The sequence below is a fragment of the Bos taurus genome, chromosome 6, assembly GCF_002263795.3.
Source record: "Bos taurus isolate L1 Dominette 01449 registration number 42190680 breed Hereford chromosome 6, ARS-UCD2.0, whole genome shotgun sequence".
NCBI lineage: Eukaryota > Metazoa > Chordata > Mammalia > Artiodactyla > Bovidae > Bos > Bos taurus.
In genome coordinates this window covers 115,754,732-115,781,865 of record NC_037333.1, presented here as the reverse complement: position 1 = coordinate 115,781,865, position 27,134 = coordinate 115,754,732, and the positions used below count along the sequence as shown (strand labels likewise).

The window sequence follows — 27,134 nt, the reverse complement described above, 5'->3', positions numbered from 1 at the left end:
GGCAAATAGATGGGGAAACAGGGTCTGACTTTATTTTATTGGGCTCCAAAATCACTGCAGTTGGTGATTGCAGCCATGAAATTAAAACACGCTTACTCCTTGGAAGCAAAGTTACGACCAACCTAGACAGCATATTAAAAATCAGAGACATTGCTTTGTCAACAAAGGTCCATCTAGTCAAGGTTTTTCCAGTGGTCATGTATGGATGTGAGAGTTGGACTGTGAAGAAAGCTGAGCACCGAAGAATTGATGCTTTTGAACTGTGGTGTTGGAGAAGACTCTTGAGAGTCCCTTGGACTGCAAGGAGGTCCAACCAGTCCATCCTAAAGGAGATCAGTCCTGGGTGTTCATTGGAAGGACTGATGTTGAAGTTGAAACTCCAATACTTTGGCCACCTCATGAGAAGAGTTGACTCACTGGAAAAGACTCTGATGCTGGGGGGGATTGGGGGCAGGAGGAGGAGGGGACAACAGAGGATGAGATGGCTGGATGGCATCACTGACTTAGTGGACACGGGTTTGGGTAAACTCCGGGAGTTGGTGATGGACAGGGAGACCTGGTGTGCTGCGGTTCATGGGGTCGCAAAGAGTCAGACACAACTGAGCGACTGAAGTGAACTGAACTAAAGTGTGAGAAGTATAAAGATTGTCCCCGTTGTTTGGAGCTCACGGGCTGGTGAAGGGGTAGGTTGACAATAATTGACATGCAGGGCAATGTGACAAGGAGGACGTGGCCAGAGCTGCTTAAACAGGTGAAGGGACCCACTCTGCCTGGAAACACGGAGAAGACTTCACAGAGGAGGAGATCGTGGCGATCTGAGCCTGGAAGGACAAACAGGAGTTTCCCAGACGAACAGAGAGGAAGGAGCCCTGCAGCCAGAGAAGAGCAGGACACGGGGTGCAAAGGGTGGAAGAAGCCGGCCGTGCTCAGGGAGCCGTGTGGCGTCCACACAGGTGGTACAGAGGAGAGTCCCGGAGAGCAGAGGCTGGAAACCACCAACTGGGGAGGGGGCTTCATGGCCAGTTTTGTGTTCGGTAAGATCACCTTGGCGTAGTCTGAGAGAGACAGACTGCAGGCAAGGGAAGTCAGGGTGGGGCTTTTGCCCAGTTCACCTGAGAAATGCTGAGTCTGGACAAAAGGGACGACAGGACGAGGAGAGGAGGGGGCAGACGCTAGAGGATCTGGGGGCGGAAGTAATGGGACCTGGCGGCAGGCAGGCTGTGGGATGTGAGAGAGAGAGCAGGGCCTGGGAAGCCTCCCAGGTCTCTGATTATAACCAGGCCTCCCCCACAGGGTGCCGTTTTCCGTGGGGCTTCCTTGTGGTCCAGTGGCTAAGACTGCGTGCTCTCCATGCGGGGGCCGGGTTGGATCTCTGGTCAGGGGACTGGATCCCGCATGCTGCAACTAAGACCTGGCATAGCCAAATAAATAAATTTTAAATTCCTGTTGCTTAAAAAAAAAAAATCCTGTTTCTAACCGATATCATCTGCCAACCTTCAGCCCAAATTTCATTTCCAGAGCAGACGCCACCAATAGACAAGTAATTTCTAACTTAACGGATTATCGGATCTTAAGCTCATAAGTGAGGGATATACCGAACAACAGAGATGGGAACAAATCAGCTGAATTACAACATTTCAATCCTATATAGAAGGCTTTAGTCCATTAACCATCAAAAGCTACAGTGTCTGACATAATATTTCAGGTTGATTAACTTTACTTTAAACTGCAAAGCAGAAAGACCAGCCTGGGGGAGGAATAGCTGAAACACAGAGTTAAGCTGAAACTCTTGGTGATAGCCTCCATTTTAATTAATGTTCTATTACTCATTGCTATTGACTTTTAAAAATAGTTTCATGTTAAGTATACTAAAAACAATGCTGGACATATTCACATTAATGTGAAATTCCCACTAATTTCTGACAAGGGAAAATACATTTTCTCCAGCCTGAAACTTTGATTATTGGCTGCGGTCATCAGGACCTAAGATGCTCAGGAATCTTTGTAAAGCACTTCATCTAACTCCACGTCATTTTCATCCCCTGGGACCTAGCAGCAGATCTGCTGTCTGAAAGGTGAGACCTGGATGCAGGGCTCCATGGTCTGGGACCACAGACAGTGCTTCCAGTAGGCAGGGTAGCTGCCCTGGCTGCAAACGGTCAGCATGAAGACACAGCATGAGAGAGATCAGTTCCCCTGTTTGACAAGGCCTCCTCCCAACTCTCATCCTCACTGAGCTGATGAATGGTCCAGGACGTTTGGGGAAGTTTCCTCAGGTGACGATAACTTCACTGTATCTGCGTGATTCCTCTGAAACTGGTGTGTGTGCACTCAGTCACTGAGTCGTGTCTGACCCTTTGTGACACCGTGGACTGCGCCCCGCCAGGCTCCTCTGCCCATGAAATTCTCCAGGCAAGAATACTGAGGTGGGTTGCTATTTTCTTCTCCAGGGGATCTTCCCAAACCAGGGATCTGACCCGAGTCTCTGCATTCAGAGGCAGATTCTTTATCACTGAGCCATCTGGGAGGCCCTCTGGAGCCGGTACTGTGGGAGAAAGCAATTTTTCCCTCGGGATTTCCCTGGTGTCCTGTGGCCAAGACTCCAAGCTCCCAATGCAGGGGGCCCGGGTTTCAGGGAACTGGATCCCATATGCCACAATGAGAGTTCACCTGCTGCAACTGAAGACCCCACATGCCGTAACTAAGACCTCATGCAGCCAAATAAGTTTTTTCAAAAATGCAGGTTTTGCCTTGTTGGAAAATACCTTGGTTTTCTGTTCTGTCTCAGTGTCATCTTGCACTCTCAGGCTGGGTGGCCATCACGGTTCTCCAGCTTGTGTCTCCAGCCTGCTGCTGTGGATGCAATGCCTGCTCCCTGCCCCCACCCCAAAGTCACCTACTGTCACCTACTGATGCTCGGGGGCCCACTGGGAAGGGATTTGGAGGCAGGGCATTTGCGGGTAACTGTGTGTGGACGAGGTTGTGGGAGCGGGGGCTTTTGATGATTAACACCCTTATAAACAGAGAGCAGGTACCGAGGAACGGCCGTGTGAGGACGGAACAAGGACAGGCATATCTAAACCAGGCACCAGATCTGCTGGCGCCTTGATCTCGGATGTCCCGCCTCAGAGCCCTAAGAAATGGGTGCTTGTTGTCCGAGTCGTGCCACCTGTGGTGACCTGTCGCGGCAGCCTCAGTGGTACGGATCTGCAAATCGACTCTCCACCTGCCCACTAGGCATCAGTGCTCCTAGACCTCAGTGCACACAAAACAGTCAGAACTAGAATCTTAATTCTCCTGCCCCAATTTTTCCTTTCAGCATCTCAGCTGAAGCTCAGGCCCCAAATCCTAGAATTGCCTTGATTGTTATACAGCATCTCCAGTCACTGGACAATTATTTTCATATCTCTCTTCAAAATGTAATCGACTCTGACCTCTTGCCACCTCCATCTGGAAGACTGCAGTTGCTGCTGCTTCGGCTCACTTCTGCCTTTCTGACTCAGTGGTCTGTTCTCAACACACCAGCCAGCATGATTCTGTTAAAGTTCATGTTGGGTGTCAGCCTTCTCTACCTTCATGGCTTTGCAGTCTGAGTAAAAGTAGAAACATTGGAATTACCAGGACAGCCAAAAATAAATAATTTTTTTTTTTTTTTAAAGAAATGAAGAATGCCTTTGTGGGCTCATTTGTAGACTGAACAGGGCTGAGGAAAGACTGAGCTTCAGGATGTGATAGTAGAAATTTCTGAAACTGAAAAGGAGAAAAAAAAGACAAAAGAAATCAGAACACCCAAGAACTGTGAGACAGCTACAAAAAGTGTAACATGCATATAAGGGAAGACCAGAAGGGGAAGAAACAGAGAAAGAAGTGGAAGAGATTTGAAACAATAATAACTGAAAATTTCCCCAAACTAATGTCAGACATCAAGTCAAAATCCAGGAAGCTCAGAAAACACCAAATAGGAGAAATGTCCCCAAAAACTACACCTAGGCAAATCACATTCAAAGACATGAAAATCACACCAAACACACAAAATAAGAATGGTAACTACGAAGAAACAAACAACCCCAAATATACAGAATTCAAAGGTAAAGAAAAAAACCAGAAGCCAGAGAGAAGAACACCTTACTTCCAGAGGATGAAAGATAGGAATTGCATCTGACTTCCGAGAAACTACACAGAATTTCTTACGAAAATATCCCTCAAAAATGAAGAACATAGACTTTCCAGTTCAGTTCCGTCGCTCAGTCATGTCTGACTTTGCGACCCCATGGACTGCAGCACGCCAGACTTAACTGTCCATCACCAACTCCTGGAGCTTGCTCAAACTCCATCGAGTTGATGATGCCATCCAGCCATCTCATCCTCTGTCGTCCCCTTCTCCTGACTTAAGTCTTTACTTTGCAGTTTTTTTGATAAGGTAATTTTACTGCCTGTGAAGTGGCATAGTGTTATTTGAGAGTGGACTTGGATTAGTCATAAATATATATTATTAACTCTGAAACAACCACTAAAAACAATTTAAAGAGAAGTATAATTTATATACTAAGATGAGAAAATTGTTTCATAATATCAATTATAACTGAAAGGCAAAAAAAAGAATGGAAGACAACAAGAACAAAGAACAAGGGCAAGAAATAGAAAAGAGTGACTAATATTGTATATGGTAATCCAACTGTTAGTAATCACTTTTCATGTGAGTGGTCTAAGTATGCCGATTCTAAGAGGTTGTCAGAGTGTAAGAAATAACAAGACCCAACTCTATGTTGTCTACAGGAAAGCCATCTTAAATACAGAGATGCATTTAGGTTAAAGACAGAGACGGAGAAAGATGCACCGTGCCAACACTTGTCGAAAGACGGCGGTGCGCAGTGGCGCCCCACTAGCTGTCCGTTTCATCTACGCAGCGGCGCCACCTAGCGTCCGTTTCATGCGCAGCAGTGGCGCCCCCTAGCTGTCCGTTTCATCTGCGCAGCGGCGCCCACTAGCTGTCTGTTGCATACGTGATAGTGCTCAGAAGCCAATGCTGCTCTCTCAGCTTGTCTCCTCTCCTTCCTGCACTGTGTCCACAAGTTCATTCTCTGAATCTTCGCCTCTGTTCCTGACCTGCAAATGGGTTCATCAGCATCATTTTTCTAGATTCCGTATATATGTGTTAATGTGAAGAGCCTATCATTGTAAAGACCCTGAAGCTGGGAAAGACAGGGCAAGAAGAGAAGTGGGTGGCAGAGGATGAGAGAGTTGGATAGCATCACTGACTCAATGGACATGAGTTTGAGCAAGCTCTGGGAGATGGTGAAGGACAGGGAAGCCTGGCGTGCTGTAGTCCATGGGGTCGCAGAGAGAGTCAGACATGACTTAGTAACGGAATAATAACAGTGTATTGCTCTTTCTGACTCACTTCACTCTGTATGACAGGCTTGAGGCTCATCCACATGGCTACCGATGACTCAATTGCGTTCCTTTTCTTGGCTGAGTAATACGCCGTTGTATGTATATACCACACCATCTTTATCCATTCCTCTGTCAGGGTACTGAGCTCAGTGCTCTGTGGCATCCTGGAGGGGTGGGGTGGTGGGGTGGAAGGGAGGTTCACAAGGGAGGGGATGTGTGTATGCAACGTGGCTGATTGATGATATACAGCAGAAACTGACAAAACATTGTAAAGCAGTTATATTCCAAGAAAAACATCAGCCTACCTTCCTTGTTGTCATCGTCGTTTTTCAGTCGCTCAGTCGTGTCTGACTGTGACCCTGTGGACTACAGCACACCAGGCCCCTACCCATAGGTAACTATTACTCTGATTTATGTAAGTTTCAGCTGTTTTTGAAATTTATATCAGTGTAATTATACTGTCTGAATTCTTTTGTGTCCAACTTCCTTTGACTTCCCAGATAGCTCAGTTGGTAAAGAATCCTCCTGCAATGCAGGAGACCCCGGTTCGATTCCTGGGTTGGGAAGATCCCCTGGAGAAGGGAAAGGCTACCCACTCCAGTATTCTGGCCTGGAGAATTCCATGGACTGTATAATAGTCCACGGGGTCTCAAAGAGTCGGATACGACTGAGCAACTTTCACTCACTTTCCTTTACTCAGGATTGTTTTTGAAATCCGTTCATGCTGCAGGTGGTGTTCAGTTGTACTCAAATAGCACAGTTTTTTGCCCCTGCCCCAAGAAGACAACAGGAGTGCCTGTATCCGTCCACACAGCTGAAGCTTCAGAGGAAGGAAGGTCATCAACAGTAAAGATGAAAGGGACTTCCCTGGTGGTCCAGTGGTTAAGAATCTGCCTTCCATTGCAGGGCATGGGGGTTTGATCCCTGCTTGGGGAACTACCATCCCAGGTGCTCTGGGGCAGCTAAGCCCCTGCCCCTCAGCTACTGAGCCTGCTCACTGCAGCCTGGGCACTGCAACTGGAGAGAAGCCTGCAGGCTGCAGCTAGGACCTGGCACAGCCAAATAATAAATAAAAACGTCTTTCTAAACTATTATCTAATTGCTCTTCCTACCATTCTTGTCTTGCTAGGGACAGTCCTCCTAGGCCTTTCAGAGGCTTGCATCCTCACCTCCGAGGTCTCTGCTCATGTGTGGCCCAGAGGGGCCTCTCCTGGTCCCATCTCAGCCCAACGAGCACCCTCCGCCTTTGCGTGGCCTGGTTTTGTTTCACACCATTTATCACTGTGTGTGTGTGTGCGTGTGCGTGTGCGCGTGTGCTCTGTCACTTCAGTCACGTCTGACTCTTTGCAGTCCTATGGAGTGTAGCCCACCAGGCTCGTCTGTCCATGGGGTTCTCCAGGCAAGAATACTGGACTGGGTTGCCATGCCCTCCTCCAGGGGATCTTCCCAACCCAGGGATCACCTGAGTGGAAGTAAGTAGCTGTTAGAAATGCGTAGTTCTGAATGTTACAGAAATCCTTTTTTTTTTCTTTTTAGGGGGGATTAACAAGAAAAGTGGCCGCAGTAAGAAATGGAGGGAGATGCTGAGACTTCCCCCGGTCAGCCAGTGCAGCGAGCTTCGCCAGTCTGTCGGTGAGTACGGAGGCGCGCCTGCCTCTCCGGAGGCCGCGTCTAGTGCGTGGTGTTTCCCTCTGTTGGATGTTATTTTCTCTTGAGTGCCTTGTTTGTTTCAGATCCTCTATGATAGATTCTCCTTATACCATCGGGATTCTTCACAGGAAGAAACCGCATAGGTTTTCTAATGTGCGTTAGAAACATAAAGTATATGGCTATTGACTTTTTCATTAAAAAGGTCTTGGAAATTCCCTGGTGATCCAGTGAGTAGGACTCCACACTTTGTTTCACTGCTGTGGGCCCAGGTTCCGATCCCTGGTCGGGGAACTGAGATCCCACAAGCTGTGCAGCAGGACCAAATAGATAAATAAACTAAGAACATTCTGTAAGATGTGTATAGGCCCGTTGTTCTGGATAGAACTGAAGAGAAATGTGGCAATCATCCCCTCTAGAGGGGAACGCTGGTAACCCTTTTCCATTCTTCTTCCAAACAGTTCTCTATGCGTGTGGACAGGAATTCTTGATGGGAACTTCAGGAAAAGAGTGGTCAGATAAACAATAAGATGCGTCAGTGTCATGGGCCACTCTACAGCTGTGAGAGTGTTAGCCACGGGTCCTGACGTGAGCCAAGAACTCATGTGCAGAGCCGTGCGTGAGGGCAGCCATCACTGTTTAGAGATGTGATTTCCAGTTCAAAGGATATACATTCAAAGTGTTGATGTTCCCAAGTTGCCTCTGCAAACTCTGTCACCTTTCCCTTGCCTGGGACTTTGCTAACACTGATTGTTGCCAGTGTTTTTCATCTTTTTGTTGTTGTTCAGTCGCTTATTTGTATCCGACTCTTTGTGACCCCATGGACTGCGACATGCCAGGCTCACTGTCCGTCACTGTCTCCTGAAGTTTGCTCAGATTCATGTCAAATTGTAATTTGAAAAATGGTCTCATTTTAATTATGGATGGAATTGAGCAGTTTCCTTGGGTTTTTCAATTTTATTTTCTTCTAATTCATTTGTAAAATTTCTTTGTATGTGAAATGAGTTATCCTTTTATATTCAATGTGAATACATTTTCTATTTCTGCTCTTGCCTTTTGACTTGCAGTATTTTTTCAATATGGACGTTTTAATTTTTTATGTAGACAAATATATCAGTATTTTTCTTCTTAGCCTCTGAACTTTTTGTTGTATTTAGGGAAGACACCTTTACTCCAAGATAATTTTTTTTTAATCTGTTTTTTCTTTAGTACCATTATAATTCCTTTTAAAGAAAGTTTAAATATTTTAACTATCAAAATTAACTTCAGATAGCATAAAGTCAGAGTATTTTTCCCCTAGAAAAACATATCCAACCTTATTATTTAACCTCATTACATCTTTTTTCTCATTATGTTTTAAAAACAACAATTTTTTGTAGATATAATTAGCATACCCTATAATTCACCTGTTTAAAGTGTATAATTCAGTGGTTTTTAATATATTCACAGAGTTGTGCAACCATTACCACAGTCAGTTTTTCAGTTTTACAACATTTCCATCACCCGGAAAGAAACCCCGTGCTCCCTGGTAGTGCTCCCGGTTCCCGCCCCCACATCCAGCCACGGGCAGCCACGCATCCACCTCTGTGTCCATGGATCTGCCGATCCTGGACATTTCATATAGATGGGAACTGTACACTCTGTGGGCTTGTGTGACTGGCTTCTTTTCACTTAACCTCATCTCTTCAGAGTTCCTGCGCTGTGTGGCGTGGATCAGTACTTACCTCCTTTTGTTGTCAAATACTCTTCCACTGTACATGTTATACTTATCCATTCATCATTTCATAGACATTGAGTTGTTTTCCATTTTTTGTCTGTTATGAATAATATGGCTACAGTTCAGTTCAGTTGCTCAGTTGTGTCCGACTCTTTACGACCCCATGGACTGCAGCACGCCAGGCCTCCCTGTCCATCACCAACTCCCGAAGTTTACTCGAACTCATGTCCATTGAGTCGGTAACGCCATCCAACCAGCTAGCTCATCCTCTGTCTTCCCCTTCTCCTCCCGCCTTCAGTCTTTCCCAGCATCACGGTCTTTTCTAACGAGTCAGTTCATCACATCAGGTGGCCAAAGTTATTCATGTACAATTCTTTTTTAATTGTGGTAAAATAAACATAACAGAAGTGGCCACTTTAACCGTTTTGAAGTGTGAAGTTCAGTGGTGTTTGTTTGGAGATTGTACGTGTGTCTGAGAAGGACCTCTGTCTGCCCTGTGCTGCCTACATGATGCAGATCTGTTGCAGCTCGGGGCTAGCTGCTCTGAGCCCTCGATTTCCTCAACGTCCCCGAGAGCGGCCCTCCCTGTCGTTGCCTCCTCACCGCTGAGGGACTTGGAACTGGAACCAGTTGCCTTCTGAGACACTTTTATTGTGAGAAACTGGCCCTTCCCTCGGAGAAGGCAATGGCACCCCACTCCGGTACTCTTGCCTGGAAAATCCCATGGACGGGGGAGCCTGGTGGGCTGCAGTCCATGGGGTCGCTAAGAGTCGGACACGACTGAGCGACTTCACTTTGACTTTTCACTTGCATGCATTGGAGAAGGAAGTGGCAACCCACTCCAGTGTTCTTGCCTGGAGAATCCCAGGGACGGGGAAGCCTGGTGGGCTGCCGTCTATGGGGTCGTGCAGAGTCGGACACGACTGAAGCGACTTAGCAGCAGCAGGCCCTTCCTTCCCATGCTTGCCGCCTCCCTCAGGTCACCAGTGCTCTTCCACAGACTGGTGCCCCGGCCCCAGTGCGCTGCCCCTCTCCCCGTCCACGGCCCGGGTCCTTCCAGATGGCCCTCGGACATGAGCATGTCCCACAGATGTCTTCAAAATGCCCGACTTGTAAGAATAACTGTGAAGGTCAAACGCGTAGATCCACGGAGAGGACTTACAGGTGCCCTGGCACACAGTGAGAGGAGGAAATTCTCTCCTGTTGTTTGTTTTTACCTGCTCCTTCCAGGAAGGAGGGAGACTCCTTGGTATAGCATCTAGGCCTTTTGAAGCTGTGAGCTTTGTTTTTCCCCTTGAAGCTTCATTTGCCTCCACATTGGCCTCCCTGCGTGTCGTCTTTCAGCCTCTCTGAACTGCTTGTGGGGTTAGTCGCTTGCCTCTGTGTATCTTGGTCCATAGATGGTCCTAACAAATTAAAATCTGGTACAGTAGCATAGCATTATAGGGGATGTGTAGTCCATGCGATCTAGAAGCTGTTCAGTGTGGCTGGAGCCAGAAAGAAGAAACTGTTCTGACCTGAACTCACACTCCGCCGAGGAGCATGGAGCTGTTGGTTTCTAGTTTGTCTGTTTTCTGCTCCGTCTACGTTGTACTCACTAGTCATCCTTTTTGGTTTCCATTTTGTCCTCTTCGATTTCTTTCTTATTCTGTTATTACAGCCCCTCAAGTGATTGTTACTGCTTACTGTGTCCCTCTGGATCTTTGCATTTTGCGGTTAATTTTTTGTTCTTTCTTAGAGGTTTTGTCTCTCCTTAGCTGCTGGGAATGCCTCTGAGACGTCCCTACCTCTGAATCAACCTTCTTTTGTCGTGTTTAGCATTTACTGGAGCCTTTAATCTTGGGCCTGGGAGAATTTAATGTATATTTAATTATAAAACTTATGTATGCTTAATTATAAAGTTTAATATGTGTCTAATTTAAGAGAGGGGCTTCCTCTGTGGTCACGTGGTTCGACTTTCCTGGGCACCCCTCTGTTGCATGGGGTTCTGGAAGGTGGGTGGGTCAGCGAGGTCCATCTGGACGGAGCCTGTGTTCCAGGGGCCACAGCGCTGCCCCACTTTACCAGCTCAGCGTGTAGTTCCTCCAGCCGGGCTCTGCCTCCCTGGGGTCTCAGTGTCTCTCTTGTCAGATACCCACATTCTGCAAAGTGGCTTCAGCCTGAAGTCCCCTGGACTGCAGTTGTGTTCAGGCCTGGGCGGGCTTCCTGGTCTCTGAGGACTCGCTGGTGGCTCCTTTATCAGTCCTGTGCTGTTGGCTTTCTCTCTTCCTGTTGTTCAGTTGCTCAGTTGGGTCCTACTGTTGTGTGTGTGTGTCTGACTCTTTACAACCCCATGGACTGTAGCCCACCAGGCTTCTCTGTCCGTGGCATTTCCCAGGTGAGAATACTGGAGTGGGTTGCCATTTCCTCCTCCAGGGCATCTTCCTGACCCAGGGATCAAACCCATGTCTCTTGCATTGCAGGCGGTTTCTTTACCGCTGAGCCACGTGGGAAGCCCATGCAGTGCTCAGGTCTCTTGACCCCCTGGACACCTGCATTCTTCCTTCCGCGTCAGGTCTCTTGACTCCCGGGACACCTGCATTCTTCTTTCCGCATCAGGTCTCTTGACCCCCGGGACACCTGCATTCTTCCTTCCGCATCAGGTCTCTTGACCCCCGGGACACCTGCATTCTTCCTTCCGCGTCAGGTCTCTTGACCCCCGGGACACCTGCATTCTTCCTTCCTCGTCAGGTCTCTTGACCCCCGGGACACCTGCATTCTTCCTTCCGCGTCAGGTCTCTTGACCCCCGGGACACCTGCATTCTTCCTTCCGCGTCAGGTCTCTTGACTCCCGGGACACCTGCATTCTTCCTTCCGCGTCAGGTCTCTTGACCCCCGGGACACCTGCATCCTTCCTTCCGCGTCAGGTCTCTTGACTCCCAGGACACCTGCATTCTTCTTTCCGCATCAGGTCTCTTGACTCCCGGGACACCTGCATTCTTCCTTCCGCGTCAGGCTTCATCCTCCGCTGTGGTTTTGTCTTTGGTCCTTGGAGGAGGAGCCTGGGTGAGAAGGCCGGCAGACCCGTGCTCCATCTGCCACCCCGCTGGAAACCGGGAAGATCTACGAACCTCCGAGTGTGGGGACAAAGCCTTTACAGCTCCCAGCTTTGGACTTCCCTGGCTGTCCACGGGTTAAGCCTCCGTGCTTCCACTGCAGGGGTCACGGGTTAGATGCCTGGTCCCCCAGTGGTGAGGACCCCACACTTCCACTGCAGGGGGCGAGGGCTGGAAGCCTAGTCCCCCAAAGAAGTTCCACCTGCTGCGAGGTGCAGCCACAAACAAAAAACAAACCAAAAAACCTCTCAACTTTTAAAAACATCACCCCTTTAACTACTTTATATCCTGTGTTTTTTAAATGAAATGAGTGAGTATCCCTAAATAAAATGTGGTAGCTGAGTTGGATAAAGTGGGTGGCAGAATTTTTGCCAAACTGCTGCTGACATTTGTTGAAACAAGCAGTTGTGCAATGGGAAACATGGTTTTATATCCTTGGCTGCATTCCCCACATGCAGACTCAGTGATCTAAACAGGATTTCGTTCCTACTTATACCTGGCATTAATAAACCCTTCAGTTGAGGAGTTTGTTAGGGCCTGCTTGATTTTCATGAGTTTCACTTAATTCTTCACCTTTATAGCTGGTTTAGGAATGTGAAAAAAGTGAAGGTGTTGCTCAGTTCTGTCTGACTCTCTGTCCATGGGATTCTCTAGGCAAGAATATGGGAGTGGGTTGCCATACGCTTCTCCAGGGGATTTTCCCGACCCAGGGATCGAACCCAGATCTCCTGCTTTGCAGGCACATTCTTTACCATCTGAGCCATAGGAATATCTGAACATAATTATGCTCAAGTTCAGAGCCACTGCTAAAAGAGCAACTGATTTTCTTGCTGAAGTTTAAATCGACCTATTTTGAACACAGGATTTTGCCTTATAGTCCTTGTGACACTTTTGCCAAATTTTAGTGCCTTGTTCTCAAGATAATATGAGTGTTTGGGGTAAGGTAAGGTATACAATATATTATCCCACCAGAGAGCAAAAAAAAACGGTTAAAAAATCGTTAAAAATATATTTGTTAACTTGTGAAAGAATAGAAATGTATCAAAACAAAAAAGTTTTCAAAAATCTAAAGTAGTATGTTCCTGTGATGAATTTCACATGCGTGTAATTTGTGCCTAACACACGGAGTGGGTGGAGTCGTGGGAGGACCGACCCAGCGCCCTTTCCTGCCCCTGGGTTCCCCAGGGAACCCCCCCTTTCCTCTGGTGGGGAGCAGGGAATTCCCAGTCCGTCTCCACACACCTTTCTTCATCTGTTCTTCCAACTGCCTTTGGCACTTTAATTTTAAATATCCGTGATAACCCAGTGTGAACTAGTAAACAAAACTGTGGTCTCAACAATAACACTGCGAGTGCTGTTTCTGCTGTGCACTGTGTCAGGTAAAAGTAGTGAGGTTCAGAAAAGCTTGTGTGTGTTGTCTTCTCTTCACCCAGAGAAGGACTACAGCAGCCTCTGTGACAAGCAGCCGATCGGAAGACTCCTCTTCAGGCAGTTCTGCGACACGAAAGGGGATCTGAAGAGGCGGATTGAGTTCCTGGATGCAGTGGTGAGTGATTTATCGCCGCGTTGAGCCGCCCGAGCCCGGGCTTTTCAAAAAAATGGAAAACTCGCTTGAGGGCTCTCTCAGGCGATCAGACCCTGCAGCGCGGTGAGGGCACAGAGACTAGCGGTCCTGGCGGTGCGCCCTGTTGGGTTAAAGCGGATAAAGTTGTAGTTCATACAGATTGCTTCCCAAGCTTCGGAGAGTCAAAGGTGTTTACGATGTAGCTTTGAAGCGTGCTGCTTTCCCTTGCAAGAAGGCTAAAGAGCTGGTGAAGGCAGCGCTTGAGAGCCGCCTCCTCCAGGCGCCCTGAGTGCTTGGAGACGCTTCCACCCAGAGCACGCACAGGGAAGAAGCCAGCGCAGGAAGCAGGGTCACAGTGAATGGAGTTGACCATCCTTCTAAGTCTGCCTGACATCTCTGTGTCTCCAGCTCGACGTTCACCCTGATTTCCTTCTAGGTTAGGAGATGTTGTGTTTCTGAAACCATATAGATAGCACCGGCAAGACTAGAAGCTTCAACACTATAAAATTCAGAAGCGGCTTAATGGACAGTTGGGAGTTGTGCCCAGATTATGACGCTTCCCTCGCTGCTTTGGCCTGTCCCAGTCACATGAGCAAATGTGTATTGACTCCATACTGTATGCAGAGGACTAGCCTATATCATGGGGCTTTTAGTCATTTCTTCCCCCTTGACTTAGCTTTTTAGAAATACGTACCTATATGTATTCTTTCGGAAAACCGTGTGGGGCCCTTGCCTGTTTTGTTGTTTGCTCGTGCTCTGGGAGCTCCCCGGCTCTCCTCTCTGGTGCCTGGACTGGGCTGAGAGATGGCTGTGAGGGAGGCAGTCAGAGCTTCCTTTTGAAGGCTTCTCAGATGGCACTAGTGGTAAGGAACAACCTGCCTGCCAGTGCAGGAGACATAGGGGACACGGGTTCCATCCCTGGGTCGAGAAGATCCCCTGGAGCAAGGCGTGGCAGCTCACTCCAGTGTTCTTACCTGGGCAGTCCCATGGGCAGGGGAGCCCAGCAGTTCATGGGCGTGGCAGCTCACTCCTATGTTCTTACCTGGGCAGTCCCATGGGCAGGGGAGCCCAGCAGTTCATGGGCCCATATGGTTGTGCAGAGTTGGACACAACTGAAGTGGCTGAGCATGCGTGCTCCCTTTTTTAAACTCTCTCTTTTGTCCTGGCCTGCAGTCGATGCAAACGCTGCATTAGTTTCAGGTGTGCATCCGAGTCTTCCGATGAATCGTGACCCCTTTAGCTTCTAGATGCCTGGCTTGCTGGCTGTGGCAGCAGGATTAGTCTTTCGATGGTAGCCTTGTGGTGCATAAGCCACACCAGCGTATGCCACCAGGCATCACTGTGGCTCCGTCTCTCCTTGTATGGGTGATGCCAGGTTCTTTGAGCTCCTTGAGTGGACAGATGGCATCTTATCCATTTCCTTCTCCTGGCCGCTGACATGGTTTTTCGCTCTGTTCCGGTGTCAGTGTTTGTTGAATGAATTATATCAGTCAGGGGCTAAGGAAAGACATGGAAACGGTAACAGATAGGCTGAGAGATTTATTGCAAGGAATCAGCATACATGACGGTGTGATCTGGCTGGAAGTGGGAAATCCGTTGCTCAGACCATCAGGAAGGGCAGGACAGGACTCTCCAGCAGTGGGGTGAAACTGCTCTCCTCAGGCAGAACTTCTCGAGGAAGCCTCAGCTCTGCTTGAAAGGCCTTTGCGCTGGTTGAACAAGGCCCTCCCAGACTACCTGGGATTGAAGTCAACCGAGAGAGACTTGGCCACATCTACAAACACCCAGCAACACCGGGTTAGTGTTTGAGCACCTGCAGACGGCCACCCATCTGGTTGGCACGTCAGAGGCCATCATGGAGTCACAACACTTTCTCTCCCAGCAACACTGGGTTAGTGTTTGAGTACCTAGAGTTGGCCACCCGTCTGGTTGGCACGTCAGAGGCCATCACGGAGTCATAACACTTGCTCTCCCATCAGTTGTCCATTGTATTGCATCCAGAACTCCTGGAACTTGAGTTGAGCAGTCCGTGCGTGAACAGAGTCGCAGCACTTTCTCTCCCATCGATTGCCCGTTGTGTCGTATCTGGAGCTCCTGGAGCTTGAGTCGAGCAGTCTTTGCATAAACAGTGTGCCAGCCAGTGTGCTGGTGAGTGTGATGCCCTGAATGGAGAGGGTGAAGTCGGCTCTGGGAGGGCAGCCAGCCGAGGCCACGGCCCCTGTGCCAGGCCTGAGCAGAGTGCGAGGGAGGAGGCTGTTTGCTGGCACAAGCCCTCCATCCTGGAGTCCTCTCTGTGCATTCAGTAGAGCAGCTTCCCTGGGTCTTCGTTCCCCACCTCTCTCAACTCCATCTGGCTTTCGGCTTCACTGCTCTTCAGGGCCCCACTTGCAGAACCTGGGCTTCGTGAGGCCTCTGCATCCTCCTGTCTGCCTGGCTGGGGACTCTGCGGAACAACTTGTTGAAATTCTCTTATCTCGGCCTTGGCAATCTCCCTCTTGTCTCTCTCTCTCTCCTCTCTGTCTTCCCATTCCTTGTTCCTTGCTCATCCTCGATGGGTGTTTAGATACTGATCAGGTGCTGCCTGTAACTTCATTTTCTGGCCTGGGTGCTGTCGCCTGCCCTCCGGTTGATCCCTGACACGTGTGTGTGAATGGCTCCTGCTCAGGTGTTGCGGACTGACTTCCTTGGGAGCACTGCACACAGGTGTCTGAGTGCCTCTTGGGCTTTCCTGAAACACCGTTGCCTAGGCCAGCCCAAGTTGTTCATCTTACTCCGTTCTATTTGGCCACACTTAAGGGCTGAAAATGCAGTAGGATACAGGGAGCACTGTGCACGTGTTCCTTACTACACTGTGTTAGTTGCCCAGTCGTGCCTGACTCTTTGCAACCCCATGGACTGCAGCCCACCAGGCTCTTCTGTTCATGAGATTTTCCAGGCAAGGATACTGGAGTGGGTTGCCATTTCCTTCTCCAGGGGATCTTCCCGACCCAGGGATTGAACCCAGGTCTCCTGCACTGCAGGCATATTCTTTACCGACTGAGCTACAAGGGAAGCCTACTACATTATTGATCCTTTAAAAACAGACCGGTTTTTCCCCTCATGGCCATCAGTTTTCCAAAGAAGAGCTGCAGATACTTGATCAAAAGAGCTGCTCACTGGTTCTCAAGGCACCAAGTCAATTCCACAAGTCAGAGGATTTTTGAAACCTTAAAAAGTCCACAAAGAAGCTTAACTAACGTTTTTCTTTTCTGTTGTCTCTGCAATCAGGCAGAATATGAAGTGGCCGCTGATGAGGACCGAAGACACTGTGGGCTCCTGGTCTTGGACAAGTTCTTCGGGGGAAAGGTGCGTTCCCTTCTTTAGCATAAAGATTTGTAAATGACTTAAATAATTAGAGCACATAGCCATGTTTACTTCGTTGGAATAAGTAAGTAATGAAATGACTCCATTTTACTTTGGAGTCAAAGCCCATTTGGGTCTGAACCATCTCTGCCACTCTCTCACTGTGGGAATATCTTTGTGCCCACTAGACGTTCCACTGAGAGCTGTAGAAGAGAGGTTGCATTTATGTAGCTTTTAAATCTTTTTTATTAATTTCTTTTTTCTTCCTTACCTTCTCTGAAGAAAAACTAAAACAGCAAGGGAAGTTGTCAAGGAGAAAGGTGCAGTGTGAAGAGTTGCCCTGGTCGACACAACAAGTATGGAAGTGGGAGGGGCAGCGGTGCCTGCTTCTGCTGCCGTTCAGTCGCTCAGTCGGGTCTGACTCTCTGCGACCCATGAATAGCAAGCTGCCAGGCTTCCCCGTCCTTCATTATCTCCGGGAGTTTGCCCACACTCGTGTGCCATCCAGCCATCTCATCCTCTGTCAGCCCCTTATCCTGCCTCAATCTTTCCCAGCATAAGGGTCTTCTCCAATGTCAGCTCTTCACATCAGGTGTCCAGAGTATTGGAGATCAAGCTTCAGCATCAGTCCTTCCAATGAATATTTAGGGTCGATCTCCTTCAGGATTGACTGGTTTGATGTCCTTGCTGTCCAAGGGGCTCTCAAGAGTCTTCTCCAGCACCACAGTTCAGTTCTTTCATGCTTAGCCTTCCTGATGGTCCAACTCTCACATCTGTATGTGACTACTGGAAAAACCATGGCCTTTGGCTATACAGACTTTTTGTCAACAAAGTGATATCTCTGTGTTTTAGTATGCTGTCTATGTTTATTATAGCTTTTCTTCCAAGGAGCAAGTGTCTTTTAATTTCATGGCTACAGTCACCATCCACAGTGATTTTGGAGCCAAGAAAATAAAGTCTGTCACCGTTTCCACTTTTTCCTCTTCTCTTTGCCATGAAGTGAAGGGACCGGTTGCCATGATCTTACTTTTTTGAACTTTGAGCTTTAAGCCAGCTTTTCTACTCTCCTCTTTCACCTTCATCAAGAGGCTCTTTAGTTCCTCTTTGCTTTTTGCCATTAGGGTGGTGTCATCTGCATATCTGAGGTTATTGATATTTCTCTGGGCAATCTTGATTCCAGCTTGTGCTTCATCCAGCCTGGCATTTCGCATGATTTACTCTGCATATAAAGTTACACAAGCATGGTGACAGTATACAGCCTTGACATACTCTTTTCCCAATTTGGAACCAGTCTGTTGTTCCATGTCTGGTTCTAACTGTTGCTTCTTGACCTGCATACAGATTTCTTAGGAGGCAGGTAGAAGTGGTCTGGTATTCCCATCTGTGTAAGAATTTTCCACATTTTGTTGTGATCCACACAGTCAAAGGCTTTAGTATAGTCAATGAAGCGGAAGTAGATGTTTTTCTGGAATTCTCTTGCTTTTTCTGTGATCCAGCGGATGTTGTCAATTTGATCTCTGATTCGTCTGCCTTTTCTAAATCCTGCTTGTACATCTGGAAGTTCTCTGTTCATATACTGTTGAAGCCTCTTGTGGAGAATTTTGAACATTACTTTGCTAGTGTGTGAGATGAGTGCAACTGTGTGGTAGTTTGAACATTCTTTGGCATTGCCCTTTTTTCGGGAATGGAATGAAAACTGACCTTTTCCAGTCCTGTGGCTACTGCTGAGTTTTCCAAATTTGCTGGCATATTGAGTGCAGCACTTTCATAGCATCATCTATTAAGATTTGAAATAACTCAGCTGGAGTTCCATCACTTCTAGTTTTGTTCATAGTAATGCTTCCTAAGGCCCACTTGACCTCACACTCCAGGATGGCTTACAAACAACAGGAATTTATTGCTCACACATCTAGAAGCTGATAGCCAGCACCTCCTTGCTGTGTCCTTAAGTGGTGGAAGAGGTGTGAGGTGTTTCTGGAACCTCCACTATAAGGGCTCCAGCCCCACTCGCAGGAGCTCCATCCTCTTGATCTAAGCATCTCCCAAGGCTCTGCCTCCCAGTATCATCACTTTGGGGGTTAGGAATTCAACATACATATTTGGGGCACACATTCAGATTGGAGCAGTCGTATATAGGACTTCCTGAGTATTTATACACATTAGGGAGAAAGAAAGCTGCGAGAGCTAGTAAATGAATTCAGCAAGCTTGCAGGATCCTAGGTCACTAAACAAACTTCTATTGTGTTTCTATACACTATCATTTAAAGTCCAAAAATGAAACTAAATCAACTCCATTTACAATAGCATAAAAAAGAGTAGAAGAGTTAGCAGTAATTGTTTATAACAAAAGAAGTGCAACATTTAACACACTGAAAACTTCAAAACATGATTGAAAGAAAGTAAAGCAGAACTGTAATAAAATGGAAAGGCATCCTGCGTTCACAAGTTAATTAATTAACAAGTAGATCTTAGAATCCATACACATACTGAAAGGGTCATGAATAGTTACAACAATCTTAAAAAGCAAAGTTGGAGGACTTAACACCTCTCAATTTCAAAACTTACTACAAAGCTACAGGACAGTATGGTCCTGGCATGAGGACAGACATATAGATCAACAGAACAGAACTGAGAGTCTGGAAGCTGTCAGTTGACTTAAGGCTGCCAGGACTATTCATTCGGGGAAAGGAGAGTCTTTTCCATAAATGGTGCCGGGACAGCCGGGTACCCACGTGCAGAAGAAGGAAGTTGGACCCTTATTTAATACTGTATACAAAAAGTAACTTGACTGTGAACACCGTACTGCTCCTAGAGGAAGCCTCTCAGGCGTGACTCTTAGCTGTAGAACTTCAGGTGTGAAGCTTCACGACCTCAATTTAGACGGTGGGTTCTCATGTGACATTGAAAGGACAGCAACAAAAGAAAACAACAGATAAACTGGACTTCATCAAAGTACAGTGCTTCAAAGAGCACCGTGAAGAAGAGAGGCGGAAGAGAGTGGGGGACATACGAGCAGGCCAGTGTCGGACTCGGATCGGGCACCCAAGATGCGTAAGCAGCTCTTGGAGTCCAACAGTAGAAGACAGCCCGAGTTTAAAAATAATGCAGGTTTGTGTTTTTAACAGAGGATAATAAGCATATATCTGCAAAATCTACCCCCTCTCCGTCCCCACTGGTGGACTTTCCCATCAGAGTTCTCATTGTCCAAAACTTTAAAAAGTAAGGCACTGGGTCCTTTGGTAAATTTTCGCTGGCAATTACCTTTCCTGAAAAATAAGTATTGTTCCTTAATTTAAAGCCGCAGAAGGAATCTCTATTCCGCTTTCCTTGTGCTTGGTATCAGGCCAGTGGTCCCATCCTTAGCTTGCTGCACTTAGCTTGCCTCATGTCTCTGCTCATGGGGGATCTGAGCATTGCTTTTCCTTCCTGTGGAAATAGATTTCTGTTAGTGTGTTTTCTAAGACACTGAAGGAAGGATCTCTATTTGGAGTAAGTCATTAAATAGTCTTCATAGAATTAACCTGCTGTTTAATTTAGCTTTAGGAAATTGAGACCTTTGGAGGGGAAATAATACTATGGAAAACCCTAAGAGCTATTTCTGTAAAACGTGTATTTTTGAGACAAGTGTTGGAATTTAATGGCTTTGTCTGCTGGAAATTTTGTCTTGTTTTCTGTTTGGCCCCGTGCCTGGAACAATGCGCATTTGATGAGTCAGTGAGTGACCAAACTTGTTTACCCTCATCGTAGCCTCTCCGTGTAGGAAGAAAGTAGCCTTGGGGGCACACTGCTCAGGTGAGGCTCCACTGCTGTTTCTGTGGCTGCACCAGAACGTTCCGTAGTTTGTCAAGCCTCTTCCATCAGGTTGTTATGAGGCTAAATGACATAATGCATCACTTGTTTTAGGCAATTTGAATGACAGCTATTAATCATTATTAGTTATAACAGTATTATTGGTTTTGGGGGGAAATGTGAGTTTACTTCTTATATATGTCTACCAGTAGTTCAGCAGAGAAGGCAAATGGCACCCCACTCCAGTACTCTTGCCTGGAGATTCCCATGGACGGAGGAGCCTGGTTGGCTGCAGTCTATGGGGTCACTACGAGTCGGACATGACGAGTTGGACACGACTGAGCGACTTCACTTTCATTTTTCACTTTCATGCATTGGAGAAGGAAGTGGCAACCCACTCCAGTGTTCTTGCCTGGAGAATCCCAGAGACGGGGGAGCCTGGTGGGCTGCCATCTCTGGGGTCGCACAGAGTTGGACACGACTGACATGACTTAGCAGCAGCAGCAGCAGTTCAGCATCTTTGATAATGAACTTTGATTTGTAGAAAACAAAAAGTTGTATTGTGGTTATTCAGCTACCCCACAGCCAGAAATCAGTAAGTTCAATGTACAGTTGAATGTGATCTGTGTATTTTTTTCCAATAAATCAGGACAGCAGTTTTGCTGTGTGTTTTCTTTTTCCAGAATCCTCTTCATGAGGGTCAGGAGAGGGGAGAGCTGGTGTGTGGGGATGTTGTTGAGAATATAGACTCCTAGAGCCTTTTTGCAGAGCAGTTTTGCAATAAATACCAGTGTTTTAAATGTGTGTATCTTTTGAGCTAGTATTTCTCCCTCTAGGAATCTACCTTATAAAACACAGCTGTGGAAAACGTTCACAGCAGTGATGTTTGCCGTGGCGAGAACTGGCAACGAACTGTTGAGGGGGCAGAAGCCCATTCTCTAGAAGCCATGCAGTCATTGAGGAAGCAGGGTAGCTCTGTGGGTGTCAGCATATACCTACCGCACTACACATGTATTTATCCCTTTTCTGTGAGGGGGGAAGATGTGTCTGTTTCTGAGTGTGTGTGTTTACATTTTCAATTGTGATTAAAAAAAACCCAAATTTCCCATCGTAACCATTTCGAGGCGTACAGTTCAGTAGAGTTAAGTGCGTTCATACTGACGTGCAGACCGTCAACCACCACCCGTCTCCTGGACGGTTTTCATCTTGCACAACTGTGGCTCTGTCCCCATTAAACACTAACTCCCACTGCCCCTGCCCGCAGCCCCTGGCCCCCTACCATCTGCTTTCTGTCTGTGAATCTGACTAGTCCAGGGACCTCATGTAAGGAGAATCATACAGTATATTTCTTTTTGAGACTGGCTTATGTCACTTAGCGTAGTGTCCTTAAGGTTCCTCCATGTGGTAACAGGTCTTAGAATTCCTTTCTTTTTTGAGGCTGAACAATATCGGTGTCTGAGTTTGCATCCCCCACTGCTGGGCACTTGGGTGGCTCCTGTGCCTCCAGCGTCGGGGACCATGCTGCGCACATGCCTGTACGGGCGTCTTTGGGGCTTGCAGGGGATGGCTGGAAGAGGCAGCTGACACGGCACTCCAGACAGCGAGGCTGGTGGGGGCAGAGGGGGCGCCCGGACCGTCCCTTCATCCCCTTCACGGTGTGGCTGTTGTCAATAAGCACGAGATTCTGCCTTCAGCTCGTCATTCATGAAATCACTAACTGTCGCGTTTGGTTTGTGCCGTCTGAAGGGTTCGCCAGCCCCTCTACCAGAAATACCTGAACACGTGGTGCTCAAGTGCAGGCAGAGACTGTGGGAGGACCCATCCAAAGACATCTTCGAGGAGTGCACCAGGTGAGTGGGTGCACGCGGCCGGGGGCTCTGCCAGGGCCGGGGTCCCGCAGCCTCTGCGCGGAGGCGTGTCCTCGCTGGATTAGGGCGGTCCCCTCCACCGTCAGGCGGATGAGGAGTGACGACCACACATGCACAGGGGCACCCTGAAGCGCCAGGTCGCGAGCGTGGCTTTGCTGCCTGCCCGGCCCCTCTGCCTAGCCCCATAGAGCGGGCACTGAAAATATCTCTTCTGCAGACCTTTGCAGTCAGGACAGGAACATCCCGAGTCCAAGCAGTCACCTGAGTTCAGCTTCCTCGCGTGCTCAGGAGGAAAGAGTGGTAGCTGAAGTGACCTGGCCCCAGGCGTGGAGTCGTTTGTAAGCAGACGGGTGTCAGTCATTCCCTCAACACGCGCCTGCTGAGCCCTGCCCTGTCGGGACGGGAGTCTGCTCCCTGTGGCGGCCATAAGGTGAGGCTGACCCAGGAGCCCGGAGCTGAGGGCAGGCTGTTAGCAGGGCCAAGTGTCTGAACACCCCAGAGAGGCTCCTTCTTTGCCCTTCCTGCTTCTGCTGTTGAAACTCTGTTCTGATGTTGAAAACCGTGGGAGTTGCTCATGACTGAAGAGACTGGTCCGAAATTCTGCCTTCTCTGTGCAGAAACTTCAAGAGATGGACATAACAGCTGATAATCTTTAAACAGGTGTTGGTATTCCGACATCTGTTTGGTTAGTTCATTTGACAGGTGGCTCTCCACTCCTACATGTTTATTAACTGTCATTTACCATCCGCTGCACGTGGCATCGGCACTGGAGACGGCAGCACAACATCGTGTGGCCTCTAGGAGTTTGGGTTCTTATTATTCTGCCTCATCCCTGTCTTGTCATGGCCTTTATTTCCCCCAAGCCCTCCCTTCTCAGTTTGGTTCCCAGAATCCTGGTCCTGCGTAGTGAGCTAAGTGGGTCCTCTCGGCTTCCCACACGAAGCTCTGGTGAGAGTCCGCACGTGACGGTTAGTGGGAGTGTGAAGATGAACACATCAGAAACCAGTGATGAGCTGATGCGCGGTTTTCAGTGTCATGAATTCACAGATTGTGTGCGGTGGGTTCATGTGCCAGGCTAGGGCAGTGGCGCAGAGTCTGCTGCTTTGAGGCAAGGAGTATTGGGAAGTAAAGTTGACATCCTGGGAAGCTGACTTAGCCGTTGACCTTACTAATTTATACAGACCGTGAAACACACAAACGAGTTAGAATCAGGCAGTGTTTGTGTTCTTTCACGGAGACACCGAGGGACCTTTATAAAGGGGATTAACTGAGCCGACGGCGTTAGAATCCTGACTGGTCACAGGTGTTTGGAGCTGAGCTGCCCACGTGCTCGCCAGGGACAGGAGCCCCAGGGCAGGGCCACCCCTACTCACACGTGGGGGTGTGAGGGCCCGGCCTCCGGGACAGGCTTAGTTCTAGGACTGCAGTGGCAGCCTCTCAGCACCCAGTGTCACTGACGGAGTTCGTGTTGATGTGGGATGTGATGGCACCGATGTTCTGCTGTCCTGCAGAGCAGTGACGTGGTCCCCTGGCCTGTGGCCTCTGGTAAGCCCTTCCGTGAGAATGAGAGTTTAAGACGCTAACGGATGACTTAGTGCATTTATAAACACACGTCATTACTGAACTCCCTCTAAAGTGAAAGTCACTCAGTCATGTCTGACTCTTTGCGACCCCATGGACTACATAATCCATGGAATTCTCCAGGCCAGAATAGTAGAGTGGGTAGCCTTTCCTTCTCCAGGGGATCTTCCCAACCCAGGGATCAAACCCAGGTCCTCTGCACTGCAGGCGGATTCTTTACCAGCTGAACCACCAGGAAAGCCCCGATTCCCTCTCCAGGGTCTCGGAAGTAGGGAGCCTCAGAACACAAGTTGAGAAGTGCTGTGCTATAACATCAGTCAATCCAGGAACATCTGAATAACCTCTTTGTACAAAATAAAGGGAAGCAAATCAAGTGATTTGCTCAGAAGTCTGAAACCAGTATGGTGCTGGGATTATTCTCACAGCCTCCTCACTCACGACCTACTAGCAGTTCTCAGATAGGCTGTGGTCACTCCCGGTTAAACTCCACCACGCCCAGGGGATGGCTTCCTCTCTCTCTGTCGGTGACTCCACTGCGGCTCAGGAGGGCTCCGTCTGCTCCCCACCCAGGATTAGTGCGCTGCAGCCGCAGGGCCCTGGCCACCCCCGTCCCAAGCTGGACGCCACCGACTCACCTGTGTCCTTGACTGAGAGGTCAGGGTCGTCAGGACGGGCTGTGGATGGTCCCTCCAGCGTCAGCTGCATAGATGCTGATCCACTGCAGCGCCGTTTTAAAGGGCAGGCTGCGTCCTGTTCCTCACCTACTCCCCAAGGACCAATTGTATTCCTACTATCACAGAGTCATAAATAAACCTAAGAGGCAGGGCTCATTGCAGAAGATTTCTTCAAGAAACGTGTAGCATCAAACGATGTATCGAGTGCTCTGATTGGCTAATTGTGTTATTGTCTTTGGTTCGCTGGGCCTTGCTGCGCGGGGCTTTGCTCTAGCTGCGGGGAGGCGGCTGCTCCTCGTTGTGGCGTCCGGGCTTCTCGCGGTGCTGGCCTCTCTTGTGTGGAGCACGGGCTCTAGGCACCCGGGCTCAGCAGTGCAGTGGGCTCCGTGCTGTGGCTCACGGGCTTAGTTGCCCTGCGGCGTGTGGGACCTTCCGGGACCAGGGGTCAGACCCATGCCCCCTGCGCTGGCCGGCAGATTCTTAACCACTGTACCGCCAGGGAAGTCCTCGAGAGCTTTATTTTTAATATTTAAAAAAAAGGTGATGTCACATATTAACAGTTTCTACCCTATGACTGTTATCACTTATACATTTACACCAATATTAATTGCAAACTGTTTACATTCCTTCCTGAAATACATGTGCCTCCATGTGTGCAGGCACACATATGCACGCGCGCGCACACACACACACACACACCTTGAGTATATTTTAAACTATTGTTTTTCTACTGGAAGATTATTTTTATCAAGTAATTACTTCACTGATATTCTAATACTTAAAAAGTACCTCTGATTTTAGGAAGGTAAATTGGTTTTATTTCTTTTGAATTCTTGCGTTCATGTTTTCACTGGTAGCATTGGAAACTAGTGTGAGATTCTGTAGTTGCAAAATTCAATATACTGAATTGTGGGTAATGATTCATTTTCCCATATCCTGCGCTCACTCATGCATTAAATCACAGAGTTGTCTTCATTTTGTACTGCAGCCAGATGTACATAGTTGCATAAAATCTCTTTCTAGAATTGTCCATGACCATTTAAGTGAAGAAGCATTTGAAGAATACCAAGAAAGTGCATATTTTTCTCGATTTTTACAGTGGAAATGGCTGGAAAGGTATGTTCTCCTCTGACATTCAGTGAACAAATCGTGACTTCCATTTGCATTCTGACTGATGTATACCTTTCTGTCAAAATACTATTGGAAATCTTATTATTAATATTGTACAATTTCTTCTGATCCAGTGGGCCCTGTTTCCTCTTGTTAAAATGACAGTTAGCCCTGCTGGTGCCACCGTGAGACAGTAAACCGTGTCCTGGGTTCACAGAGACAGAACCCGACGTGGCGCTCGGCTCTTTGCCATCTCAGCCGCTACCCAGACGCCTACTAGCTGTGTGTCCTCAGTGACGTGGCCTGCATGGGCTTTGGGTGACCTACCCCCTGGAGAAGGAAATAGCAGCCCACTCCAGTATTCTTGGAAATCCCGTGGACAAGAGGAGCCTGGTGGGCTACAGTCCATGGGGTCACAGAGAGTCCGACATGGCTTGGTGACTAAACCACCACCACCACCCTGGACGCTGGAGTCACCGGAGGAACGAGTGTGGAACACTCAGCACAGGGCTCGGTGCACAACACACGTGCTCAGGAAGTGTTCAGTTCAGCTCAGTCGCTCAGTCGTGTCCGACTCTTTGCTACCCCGTGAATCACAGCACGCCAGGCCTCCCTGTCCATCACCAACTCCCGGAGTTCACCCAGACTCACGCCCATTGAGTCGGTGATGCCTTCCAGCCGTCTCCTCCTCTGTGTTAGCTGCTACCAGCGTTGTTACAATGATTGTTGATTTATTAAATTTCAGTTCTAGCTCATACAGGTTTCTTTTGCTATGGTGTCAACACCGCCTTTGAGGCTCTTTCTTCAAAGAGCAGCTCCCTGTCAATGTCATTTCCCTCACCAGCCTTCTGAGAGGCCCAGGAGCTGTGCCAAAGAGAACACAGAGGGCTCTCCTAGTGTGGGCTGGCTGCAGACTTGTGTTTAGTTCAGTCAGTAAGGATAGCAGGATCATTCTGCGTCTGTCTTCAGTGTTTTCACAGTTTTAAATGTTAGCGTGCTTGTCTCTTGAAAGCTGTCCCGCTGAGGAGCCCCTCTCTGAGCACAGGCAGCTGGTCCTGGGCACCCTCCCCAGGGTCCCCTTCTCAGGCCAGGCCAGCGGCTAGGTAGGTTTTTCTCTTTCCAAATAGCAATGTGATGTGAGACCTGAGGCTTTCTTTTTCCCTTGTCATTAATTAGGCAACCGGTGACAAAGAGCACGTTTAGGCACTACAGAGTCCTGGGGAAAGGCGGGTTTGGAGAGGTAAGTCGTACCTGACAGCTGTGAGTAGTACTTCTAGAAAAGCCGAAGGGGGTCACGGAAAAGCGAGATGTTCAGGTAATGTATCGACTCTACCAATCCATTTATTTCTTTAC

General features: G+C 48.3%; 1 protein-coding gene across 16 annotated transcripts in view; it reads left to right on the top strand.

Moving 5' to 3' along the window:
• The window catches only part of GRK4 (G protein-coupled receptor kinase 4), a 58,259-nt gene that overhangs the window by 8,434 nt on the left and 22,691 nt on the right, over positions 1-27,134 (top strand). For 13 of the 16 annotated variants that reach the window (XM_024993740.2, XM_010806342.4, XM_059887868.1 and 10 more), the window contains 6 exons: positions 6,931-7,026; positions 13,287-13,399; positions 16,685-16,762; positions 22,295-22,398; positions 25,695-25,787; positions 26,958-27,021. In XM_024993740.2, coding sequence (XP_024849508.2) covers positions 6,931-7,026; positions 13,287-13,399; positions 16,685-16,762; positions 22,295-22,398; positions 25,695-25,787; positions 26,958-27,021 — 548 coding nt within the window. Of the gene's footprint in view, positions 1-475; positions 2,427-6,930; positions 7,027-13,286; positions 13,400-16,684; positions 16,763-22,294; positions 22,399-25,694; positions 25,788-26,957; positions 27,022-27,134 lie in introns of those variants that run through there. The other 3 variants (XM_059887872.1, XM_059887870.1, XM_015471742.3) reach the window with 2 other exon arrangements.